The sequence below is a fragment of the Ctenopharyngodon idella genome, chromosome 23 (assembly GCF_019924925.1).
Source record: "Ctenopharyngodon idella isolate HZGC_01 chromosome 23, HZGC01, whole genome shotgun sequence".
NCBI classification, from domain to species: Eukaryota; Metazoa; Chordata; class Actinopteri; order Cypriniformes; family Xenocyprididae; genus Ctenopharyngodon; species Ctenopharyngodon idella.
Genome location: NC_067242.1, coordinates 9,282,537 through 9,295,291, shown reverse-complemented (window position 1 = coordinate 9,295,291; position 12,755 = coordinate 9,282,537). Strand labels below are relative to the sequence as shown.

The following is a 12,755-nucleotide window of genomic DNA, read 5'->3' as shown; positions in this document are numbered from 1 at the left end:
AAAAGTAATAAAAATATATGTAATATAATATTCTGTACAATATATCATATAGAAAATGTATATTATTAATATATAATAATATTGTAAAATAATAGTACTTTACTATATATATTAGTGCTGTCAATCGATAAAAAATTAACTAATTAAATCACAAATTTTTCTGTAATTAATCATGATTAATCACACCTAACATTAAAGTTTTTTAATATATTTTTATACTGTAATAAGTTCACATTTAAACTCCACATTAATGTAAAAACAACATAAAGACAGTATATTTTAAATATTTGATCTAACAGGTAGGAAATATACCGAAACTGAATGAAGTTAACAAACATTTCACAGTGTTCACTGCATAAATTATAAAGAAAATATAGATTAATCCTTATTAAAGCTACAAAAGTTATTCAGCCAAGAGCAGTGAGTGATTTTCTCTTTGTCTTTTATTCTTTGACTAACATTAATGACAGACAGCAGCAGGTTTATTAGGCTGCTGTCACTTTAAGATCTGACGCACATGACTCGGATCTGACACACATCCGATGTCCTCACAACTCTTTATGGTGATTTAAGACTTTATATATAATAATTAAAATTATTTAAAATCTAATATAAAAGTAATAAAATAAGATAACCGGTAGTATCCTTGAAAATAATTAACATTTATTTTCATTAATTAATGTTAGCCACATGGGAACCACTAACATTGAAGCGCTACGAATGTAACAATGCTAAATACTCTGCAAGAAAATTAGAAACTCAATGTGCACTGCAAAAAAAAAAAAAAAATCATTCTTAATGAGTATTCTGTATTGTCTTCTTGTAAAAAATATCTAAAAGTCCTTATAATAAGGTACATTTACTTAAGTTATTAGATATTAAGATTTCATAGACTGTATCTTGAATATAAGCGTATTTTTTTCTTAACACATTGGCAGATTTTTAAACTTGTTTATACTTAAAACAGGTGATACTTGTATTAAGACACATTCTTTGAAAACAAGTGTTAATATCGTATGCAGTGTTGCTGCATAAGTAAATTTATTTAAACAAAAAAAAAAAGACCCTAAGAAGTAATTTTTTCAATGCAGAGTCAAGGTGAGGTAAGTTGAAGTATGCAAGGGATCAGAATCCATTTACAGCCTAATCTGAGCTTAGCTGGAACCGCTCTTCAGGTAACAGTAGGAATTAAGGTGGTCAGCTAACCTGCGATTAGCGACCGTTAGCGTCCCCGCAGGAAACGGCACTTTACTACACGGTTCTGGAGACGAGGGCTGTGGGTGAGCACAGGAAGATTGGAGGGTGTGAACAAAGAACATTAACTCATTTCTTAATAGCTCTCAATTTTTTCTTCCAACTGTACGTGAGGAGAAACTTCTATTTCTCCCAGTAGCTAATTCGAGAGCTAGCGGGTGCGGACGGTAATTTTGAGACGAAGCTGACGACGCCCCCCTCCCTCCACTCCTACCCCTTGACACGGCAGCCGAGTGAGCAACCCCCGTCCGTAATCAATGGCAATGGCTGCAATTAATGATGAAAAAAGTGTGCAGAACACAATCACTACTTCCTTCTTATTATTGTCAATTAGAGAGCGCTAATCAAGGCATGGGCAGGCACACGCCGCTGCTCTCTCCAAACGAAATGTCAAACTTCATTACAGCCAAGAGCGGGGAATCAAACTCCCTGCGCTCACTGCCTCCTCGAGCTCCGCAGGGGAGAAGTCTTCTCCGCCCCTTAACGACGGCAGATTCCAGATTAGCAGCAAACCGCTAGACTACCTCAGCTGCTGCACGCTAATCTAAAGACTAACTGAACGTAGCCTAAGTGCAGATCACCACACTTTACACTTTTGTGATAATTCTATTATATGAGGATTCTATGCATGAAATGATCAACAGAGTAAGAAAACCCTAGAAACTGCATAGCAACTTGCTATCAACCAATCAGAAAAATGTGGAAATAAGGATTATATCTATAATATGATCAACAGAGTAAGGAAATCACATAGCAAACACAGAGCACCTTAGCAACTGATTATAGCAACTGCATAGCAACAAGCTAATAATCAATCAGAACAAATGTGAAAATGAAGATTGTGCATACAATGATCAGAGTAAAAACTTCCCTTGCAACCAACCAGAACACCCTAGCAACTGCAAAACATGCTATCAACCAGAACAGATGCAGAAATTAGGATTCTGTGCAACAATCAACAGAGTAAGACAACTACCTAACAACCACCCAGAACACCCTAGTAACTGCATAGCAACATGCTAACAACCAAATCAGAACAAATGAGGAAATGAGGATTCTATGCATACTGTACAATGATCAACAGAGTAAGACATCTACCTACAACCACCCAGAACACCCAAAGCAACGCCCTAGCAACAACACAGCAACATGCTAGCAACCAATCAGAACAAATGTGGAAAGGAGGATTCCATCCATAAAATGATCAGAGTAAGAAATCACAGAGCAAACACCCATAACACTCTAGCAACGCCCTAGCAACCACCCAGAACACCCTAGCAACGCCCTAGCAACCACCCAGAACACCCTAGCAACGCCCTAGCAACCACCCAGAACACCCTAGCAACCTCTCAGAACACCCAATTTAGCAACACCCTAGCAACCACCCAGAACACCCTAGCAACGCCCTAGCAACCACCCAGAACACCCTAGCAACCTCTCAGAACACCCAATTTAGCAACACCCTAGCAACCACCCAGAACACCCTAGCAACGCCCTAGCAACCACCTAGAACACCCTAGCAACCACCCAGGACACCCTAGCAACGCCCTAGCAACCACCCAGAACACCCTAGCAACCACCCAAACACCCTAGCAAATGCATAGCAACCAAATCAGAACAAATGTGAAAATGAGGATTCTATGCTGTACAATGATCAACAGAGTAAGACAATTACCTAGCAACCACCCAGAACACCCAAGCAACGCCCTAGCAACAACACTGCAACATTCTAGCAATCAGAACAAATGTGAAAATGAGGATTCTATCCATAAAATGATCAACAGAGTAAGAAATCACAGAGGAAACACCCATAACACCCTAGCAACAGCTTAGAACACCCAATTTAGCAACACCCTCGCAACTGCATAGCAACATGCTAACAAGCAATCATTGTGGAATCAAATGTAGAAACGAGGATTCTATCAACGGAGTAAGAAAACCAACTGGAAACCACCCAGAACACCCTAGCAACGCCCTAGCAACACAGCAACATGCTAGCAATCAATCAGAACAAATGTGGAAATGAGGATTCTATCCATAAAATGATCAACAGAGTAAGAAATCACAGAGCAAACACCCTAGCAACCACTTAGAACACCCTAGCAACTGCATCGCAACATGCTAACAAGTAATTGGAATAAATGTGGAAATGAGGATTCTATCAACGGAGTAAGAAAACCAACCAGCAACAACCCAGAACACCCAAGCAACCACCCAGAGAACCCTAGCAACTGCATAGCAACATGCTAACAACCAATCAGAACAATTGTGGAAATAAAGATTCTATGCACACGATGATGAACAGAGTAAGAAAGCAACCACCCAGAACACTCTAACAACGCCCTGGCAACCACCTAGAACACCATAGCAACGCCCTGGCAACCACCTAGAACACCCTAGCTACTGCATTTTCTGAAAATGTAAAAATCTAGTTCCTTTATAAAACTGTACAAAACAAAACAAAACAAAACACTAGCTAAGTACACTAACTAAGACATGATTGAGATACATGGTGAGAATACAATTCCATAACACACACTCTTATCTAAGAGGGATATCTAGCATGTACGGCACAAAATATAACTAAGAGAAGAGTGAAGATTTAATCAAAAGAATCAGTATTCAGAGGCTGTAGCGATGAGGAGCTCTCCTTATCCAGCGCAGCCTTATAAATGAGAACAACACTTACATCATATGGAAATAGTTACTGGGTTGAGATGCATGTGATTGTTTGAGGATATTATCAATCTACCGTTGCTCATCTCAACAGCCTTGATCTGTTGGTTGACCTCCAACCCTTGACAAGGATAATGGCATGATTAGGGCTTGGTTAAGATCTATTTACCACCTAAAAAGGCATCAAAGGTGAATTTGCGTAAAACATTTCTGATGATACATGTCGTTCCAAACCTGTATACTCTTATTTTTTCTCTGGGACACAAAAGAAGAAAATATACCTTTTGTGTTTTTCTTCCATACAATGAAAGTCAGTGAGGTCCAATAATGTTTTGGACACCAATGTATGAATAAAAACAGTATTTTTAAATATCTTCTTTTGTACAGTACAGTTCAAAAGTTTGGGGTCAGTAAGATTTTTTTATAGAAATAATTTTAATAATAATACTTTTATTGAGTAGGGTTGATCAAAAGTGACAGTAAAGACATCTATAATGTTACAAAACATGTAAATGCTGTTCTTTTGAATACTTTTAACATTGATAATAATAAGAAATGTTTCTTGAGCAACAAATCAGCATATTAAAATGATTTCTGAAGGATCATGTGACTAAAGACTGGAGTAATGATGCTGAAAATTCAGCTTTGCATCACAGAAATAAATTACATTTTAACATATATTAAAACAGAAAACAGGTATTTTAAATTGTAATAATATTTCACAATATTACAGTAAAAACTGTATTTTAATCCAATAAATGCAGCCTTGGAAAGCAGAAACAAACTTAAAAAACATTCAAAAATGACCCCAAACTTTTGAAAGGTAGTGTACAGTATGTCCCTAAATTAAGCAATATTATAAATTTGCTTTATATATATAAAGCAAAAAAAAACAATATTAACTCACTAGTGGGGATAAACAATATATCACCAACATATTTTTTTTTTTGCAATAATAAAAAAATAATAGCAACATAAGTTGATAATAAATATTGGCCAATAATTTAATTAAGTATGCTGCATTAAGCATTTGACTAGATTTCATTTAGTTAAACGTAATTTATCATAATTACATTTAATTTTTTATACTGCAAATTTTAATATTCAGTATTGTTATTGCCTAAATTCACTTAAATCTAAATGGATCTAGTCTTAATTTATTTCAACAAAATAGCATAGAATCAGTCATAACATGAAATTAATTATCAGGATTTTTTTTTTTAATATTAAATGAAGTAAATTCTAAAGAACGACGGCAAAACATAAAAGAAAACCTGCTAAAGAAAAACATGTTGAAATCTTAGGCCCAATAAATGAGGTTTGCTCTAGGTGTGCACTTTCTGAAGATCTTTGATATAAAACTCTATTATCTCTATTATGACCTGTAAAGCTATAATACTCTCAGTAAACGCAAGAACCGAGAGGCTGATGGGTAACAGGTCATAGAGAAAATGCATCCACCAAATCCTGATACAGCTAAAAGTCTGAGTATGTGTGCTTGTGTGTGACAATAACTATTTTACACCAGGGCCTAATGAAGTGCTTTGCCACACACACACACACCTACACACACACACAAACACGCATATGCAGCTCATTCCGTGGCTACGGCCGCTTTGAGTAATTCTGCTTTAGGATGTGGAGCTGATGGGTGTAGACGGGGGGCCGATGGCGGAGCGGGGCTGAAATTGATTGTTCGACAAGCGGAGACGAGCAGAGAAGGGCGAGTGTCGCGCGGCGTCGTGTTCTGTCTGCGACACCACGGGGCCACACGGCGGGGCCTCCATTTTGCTCGTAAAGAGCGCTCTTTAAACTAGCGGGGCCCCTGGGACCCTAACAGAAGGAGGGGGGGAGGAGAGAAAGAGAGAGAGAGGGTGAGAGACAAAAACGGAGAGGGCGAGAGAGTGAGGGCGGGGGGGAGAAACAGAGCAGCCGCTAATGAGAACGACGAGTGCGCAAACATGCATGGAAATGACTGTTATTCTGTTGATGTGCATTTAAGTGCTTTTTTACTGCCAGCCGACAAAGAGAGGGAAATAACCAGTGATGAATGTTGTCCCCGTAAAGCATTCATTTTCCAACGCGGGAGGGGAAAAAAAGAAGTAGTGAAGACGGGGGGAAAAATGTGCAGCGTTGTTACGCCCGGCAAATATATTATTTGACTTCACTCAAGTGCATTGACAGGATGAGGAGAGAGAGAGAGAGAGAGAGAGAGAGAGAGAGAGAGAGAGAGAGAGAGAGAAGAGAGAGAGAGAAAGAGAGAGAGAAAGAGAAAGAGAAAGAGAGAGAGGGGACAGGCGAGGTGGAGAGACTATTTTGGGGGCACTGCTACAGCGGGTGGCAGGACCAGAGTTACGATCAAATCCGCAATTACCGAATTATACTGATTAGCGATTGGCTTGTTAACAGCACAACCACTGACACACGCGATAAACAAAATTGCCACAGTTTCTACAGTCTATGGTAAAATCTTAATGGACTAATAACTTTACAGATTAGAAACCTTTAGAACCTTTATCTCAACCAAAAAGGTATTCACCCAATGAAACGGAAGTAGAGACAGATCTTTTCTACCATTTTGTGACGTGAAAGGATTATCGGAAAAGAAAAAATGTAGGGCGAGACTACAGGTTGTTGATGGGATTTTGAGATATGAGGTTGCATTTAAAAGTGGAGGCAGGGACGGGGTTTAAGCGGAGTAAATGAATGGAGAAATCCTGCTTACGTCACAAGAGAGAAGTCTGGCGTTTTCACGTTAAGGTCCAGTTATGAAATTTTTTTAAAAATGAAATATGCATGAATAAATCGTCCAGAAAAAGGTCTATAACATGCATTTAGAAAACTGATATAACTGATGCAACTTTAATAGCATAAGCAAAAGAATATTCCCCTAATGAAATTTCACCACATAATCATATCATTCCATAATTTCTATACAATTACTTTTGCTAATGCTGAAAAATCATGATAAATATAGGATATTCTTCAAAAAGTGTAGGTTTTCAGAATCTTTTTGTCATTTTAATACTTTTGTGATGACAATGGCAGCTGATAGGGCCTAATGGTTAGAGAGTCAGACTGGTAACCTGAAGGTTGCGGGTTCGATTCTCAATACTGGCAGGAAAATGATTGAGGTGCCCTTAAGCAAGGCACCTAACCCCCAATCACTCTCTGGGCACCACAGCAAAATGGCTCCCCACTTCTCCGGGTGTCTGTGTTCACTACTCACTACTTCTAATGTGTGTGCACTAAACTAAACAGCCTGATAACACTTTAGTATGGGGAACAATTCTCACTTTTAACTAACTGCTTATTAACTTGCATATTGGCTGTTTATTAGTTCTTATAAAGCACATCCCTTATTCTACATCCCATAATTCTACCCAATACCTAAACTTAATCAATACAAAACTACCTTACTAACTATTAGTAAGCAGTAAATTAGGAGCTTATTGAGGCAAAAGTTGTAGTATGTTTTCCCCATATTAAAGTTTTACCAACCCCCTAAATACTAAAGTATTAGCCTGATTACCATGGTATAATATGTTGGGCATACTAAAAACACAGTAATAAAACTCAGAGACACAAGTCGACCAGAACTTATCAACATTAAAACGAGACTGAAACGAAAAAGGGAAGTGTCTATAGTGTGGTAGAGTAGAAGTTTCTGACCTGCCGTGGTGCTGATAACTGCCTCGCTCCACTGTTCTGCACTGGACACAGAGAACGACCGCTGGTGCATCCCCTCTTTACTAGTCCCCAAAGCCACGCCGGCTGCAGAGCCTCCGGACTGAAGGGAACTGCTGCTGTTAGAATGAGGAGTGCCTGACAAAAGAGAGGAGAGAGAGAGAGATTTGGTTAGACAGACATTCAAATCACATCTCATAGTGCTGAGAAGTTACTTAGCACACAGATGCAGGTGAGATTCTACAGCATGATGGAGCTGTGGCCTAGTGCTCATGCAGGGTCACAAGATGTTTTATCCATCCCACCTCTTCTCCGCATCATTTTTGGTTTTCTCACTAATCAATTAAGCCCAAAAACAATCCTGTTTCATGGTATTCCAATGTATACAAGTATTCCTGTAGCTCAAAAAAAAAAGAGAATAATGGTGCTAGCAATGCCAAGGTCATAGGTTTGATTCTCAGGGAATGCATAATAACTAATAAAATGTGTACCTTGAATGCAATGTAAGTCGCTTTGAGAGAAATATTTAAATGTAACTGTATACTGTAGTACTAAATGACTATCATATTCAATTACTATGCTATTTGCATGACTTGCAAACATTGTTTGGCTACCATTAATGCAAATCACATTTTATATAATAAATCAATACTACCAAAGAACATATAACAAAATTTGCAAAAATTAACATCACTATAGTAAAACCATGGTACTTTTTAGTCAATAAAACTGAATAAATCCAATCAGCAAACAAATCCAAAACAGCTATTTTGCTTTAGATAAGATGAGAACCACACAGTATCAACCTGTAGGCGGAACTAAAGAAGTTGCAGTAAAGATTTTGCGTATACATTTCCTATCTCGTCACCACATTTGTCTCTTCGTAATACATGAGCAGTCAGCGCCTCACCCCGTCTCCCTACCCTGCTCCCTCTGCGTTTCTGCCACTAATTAGCCCTTAATTAACAAGATACACTCGGAACGGTAATTAGCTCTCCCCCACTCTCCGCCTGACACATCCATCTCTCCCGGCGGTGGCGGCTGTGCTGACGGCCCTCCCTGGCTTCAATCAGCGGATGCCCCGCGTTGGGCGCCAATTCACCGGCCTGGCCGGGTCGCATGGGGTCCTCTCCTCCTGTTCCTGAAAAACAGGCTCCCTGCTTGATAGAGATGGAGGCTAATATTTAATTCTCTGGATTCGAGGCTCAAGGTCAGGTTTAGATGGATACCTACGTAATGATTTTTCTTATCCTGTTTCTTCTTTAAGATCCAACATTGTTTTCGCTTCCTTCAATGCTAGTTCATTTTCAAATTGGTTTTATATTGCCTTTAGACTACTCTTACTAAAATGTTTAAAAAATAGCAATTACTAAAATAACATTTTGTAATGTGCTGTTTTATGATCCCCCCCCCCCCCCTTCAGTTGTTCCTGAGGCTTTAAAGAAATATCAATCTATAGATATAATCTATGCTATGCAGCAGCACAACTTAAATTTGGCATCCGAACACATAGGAATGATTTCGTAAGTGTTAATGTAAACTGTATCACAAAAATAGAAATCCATTTAAAAGTTTTACCCACATGCACATCAACGAAACACCAGTTAACAGTTTAGCACAAACCCTGTGCACTACTAACTCTAGCAAAAGCTCACAGAAAACATTGATATTTTATTTACTAGGCTCTAATGCATTTCACAGTGGGACTAAACTTTTCTCTGTTGTTTTTCGCTTTATGCAATTTTGCCTTTTTCTTCGACACGTTTCTTTTGCTCCCCTCCCTCCTCAGCGCTGATTTGGAGCATGCTAATTTAGCAAGTACTCCACAGCGTGAGTTGAAGCTCTATCGCTCTCTCCCTGCAAGAGACGCCCTTCCCCTATGGGGACCGCAAGATTAATATTCTCGCACCCAACAAGATAATTACTGATACTAATTAGACATGATTATGTGAATTTGATACACTTATTACTCTCGCTAATGGTTAGGACGCATTAGGCTAACAAGAGTCTGTTCTTCGCAGTTTACTTTAGCGCCTGGCAAAAAAACGCCTTGACACAATCAGTAGTAATTCGTGAGTAATTGAAAGAATAGAGGGTTATTCTTATATTTGTCTGTTCGGAGACATGTAATCACCACAGTATTGTTGAAGAGAAGATTTTATTAATTCTGTCATAATATTGCCCCTGACTAGATCCCTCACCAATGAATTCAGACGCCACTATTACTTGGATCAATGCTGTATGATATTGGCATCCTGCAGAAGAGGTAATTATTGTTTTAGAGCAAATTGCTTATGAACTGTGTGTTCATAAACCTATTGGAGTATCAGTTATGTTCCTTTAATGCTCATGAAAACCTGCGGCAATGTGCTTAAACAAGATATACGCCACTAACTGATAACTGAACAACACTGGAGACTAAAATATGGATACACACACACATATATATACACACTATATATATATATATATATATATATATATATATATATATATATATATATATATATCAATCATTATATATTTTTATATACTTACATGTAACAACATATAATCAGAAGAAATAAAATAAATATAATATTGTTATACTAAACTGTAGTACCATCACACAAATAGATGCTAACGTTTAATTTGACTTCTGACATAAACTGGACAACAATTAAATGAATAAAAACGAGCGTCATTGCACAAGAAAAAGTAATCTGAAGTCTATTAGCCATTTAGTCAGAATTGCTTGAAAAGCAATTCAGTTCAGATTTAAGGCCGACATGTCTCGAAATCAACTAAACAAAACGACAGTCCAATATTCTCTCGCTCCAAAACAACTCTTCAAAGACAAAATGCCATACTCCTGTTATTTATGATTTTATTTTGCTCTTTCTATCTTGGCTGGTGCGGGGGGAAAAAAAGACAAAATAAGCCCCTAACCATGCCTCATCTCCATCAAGAATTCAACAATCATCACTAATTGTCAAATTTGATGCTAATGATTGATGAATTAAACATGTCTCCATCAATTAGTCCCCAGAGAACAATTCTGCATAAAAAGGGGATAATGCAATTACAATGTGGAGAAAATCAGAGGAGAGTGCAGGGCAGAGACTGTACACAAGATCTCCTGCCACTTCACACACGTGCCGAGAGTGACACGATGTGCGGCTGCGGAGTTAGAGGTGACCATGAGCATGTCTGGGGGGCATAATCTCACAAACACACAGTCGAGTCAAAAGTCTCTGCGACATTTTCAAAATTCTGTTTGTTTGCATGATTGTAGCTTAATCAATGGTGTGGGTTTTGGGCAGATGGGCAGCAAGATAGAAAGGGCAGTAGGAATGTGTGGGAAAACCTGTTTGGAAATAATCATTATTGAATATTATAGACTTGCAACCACCCAAAACACCCTATTAACCACCAAAAACAACCCAGCAACCACATAGCAACAACCTGGTAACCACACAGAACACCTAAGCATCGTGGTAGTAAATTTAGCACACAACTTGCACTTAAAATTCTATCTATCCATCCAACCATCCATCCATTTATCCATCAAGCTATTTTTGCAGTTCGGTTTAGTCAAGAATCTTGATGATTATGTGCTTTGATTGTTCTTTTGAGCAAGTATGTAGCAAATGGTCAAATCATTATGGGATCACGCCTAGAAAAAAACATCTAAATGTCCTTTGCACTTTTCTTGCTATCTGTACACGCTATTAGGCTAAGTATTAGGGTCCTAGTGAAGGGAGGCCTGAGGTTGTGGTGTTAAGTAGAGGCGATGGATTAGCAGGGGGTGGTGATGATTTCTCCTCATCTCTCCTCGTTTCTCTCGCCGAGCGCTGTCAGATGGCTGATGAGCCGTGGAGCGAGCCCTGACCCTCTGAGCCGCCGCTGCCATTATATACAAGTGCGGAGATAATGAAGCATCCATGCTAATGTCGAAGGGAGGGCGGGGGAGGGGTCAGGGTGGAGGGGGGTGCTGTTAGATCATCTGCTGTTCAGGTCAAAGTGAAACACCACTGCGACACCCTTACAAACTGACAGCTGCCTGGATGAACCAGCTCGGAATGGATTTCTGCGACTTGGAAAGACATACAGATTACATTGTGTTCGTTTGCGTAAACTGCAATGATCTCGCTGTCGACATTTGAAACGTGGCAGGTCTGACAGAAATATTGTAAACTGATATTTTCAGCCACAACTTTTCGGTTTTAGAGCGTATGACTCAAGCTCATCGTAAGAAGCGGCGTCCATTTGATTTCAAGCGGTGTATTGGATAATAAGCATCCGAAACTGTTTTAGAAAGACTTGCGACGTGACACAAAACATCTTATTTCCTTCTCACATATAAAAGAGCATCTGAAATGATTGTGCCATTATTGAAAGAGGATGTCATGAGACTAACGTATGTGGTAAAGTGTCATTAAAGGAGACTCGATCATACAAGTGCTGGATGAGGACATTTATACACAAACACATCAACAGTGCTCATTTAGGATTTACTTAAGGTTAGTAGTCGACAAATTTGGTTGATGCTGATATGGATAGCTAGATAGGAGAGTGGCCATTACAATACTGACTATATATATTTATATGCAAAAGCCTCTAAGTGCCATCTGAAATTTTCTTTTAAAATGAGCATTTTTATTTTTTATTAAGCTTGTATGTTTATGTTCAGTTATTTCACTTTAATGGCAATGAAAAGACCTGTTAATTGCCATTAAAGTGAATTTACTGAACCTAAACATACGAGCTTGATAAAAATTCTCATTTTAGAAGAAAATTTCAGATGGCACTTATAAATGCAAAAATATATATATTTTTGCATTTGAAGTCTTTCTAACTAAATATGAATTCTCACAGTATATAAACAGCAGTCAGGAGTTTTTCCAATGGCCAAAACAATTAAAAAAAAAAAAAAAAAAAAAAAAAAATCGACCTATATTTTGCATACAAGTACATTTTAACAGTGTTTTAGTATCTACAAAAGTAATATAAGTTAATCAGAGTGCACTAGATTAGTCAGTGAGGTTTACTATAAAAACAGTACATTGTACATTGACAGAAAGTCAATTAAATTAGTGATCTGTTAGATAAGAGTGCATTTGCATCCTTTGTCTCCTTGTTTACCTCAACCAAATGCA

At 38.2% G+C, this 12,755-nt stretch overlaps 1 protein-coding gene across 2 annotated transcripts in view; it reads right to left on the bottom strand.

Moving 5' to 3' along the window:
• Positions 1–12,755, bottom strand: part of agap3 (ArfGAP with GTPase domain, ankyrin repeat and PH domain 3) — a 171,473-nt gene that overhangs the window by 35,567 nt on the left and 123,151 nt on the right. For both annotated transcript variants that reach the window (XM_051881892.1, XM_051881891.1), the window contains exon 12: positions 7,603–7,755. In XM_051881892.1, the coding sequence (XP_051737852.1) occupies positions 7,603–7,755 (153 nt within the window). The remainder of the gene's footprint in view (positions 1–7,602; positions 7,756–12,755) is intronic.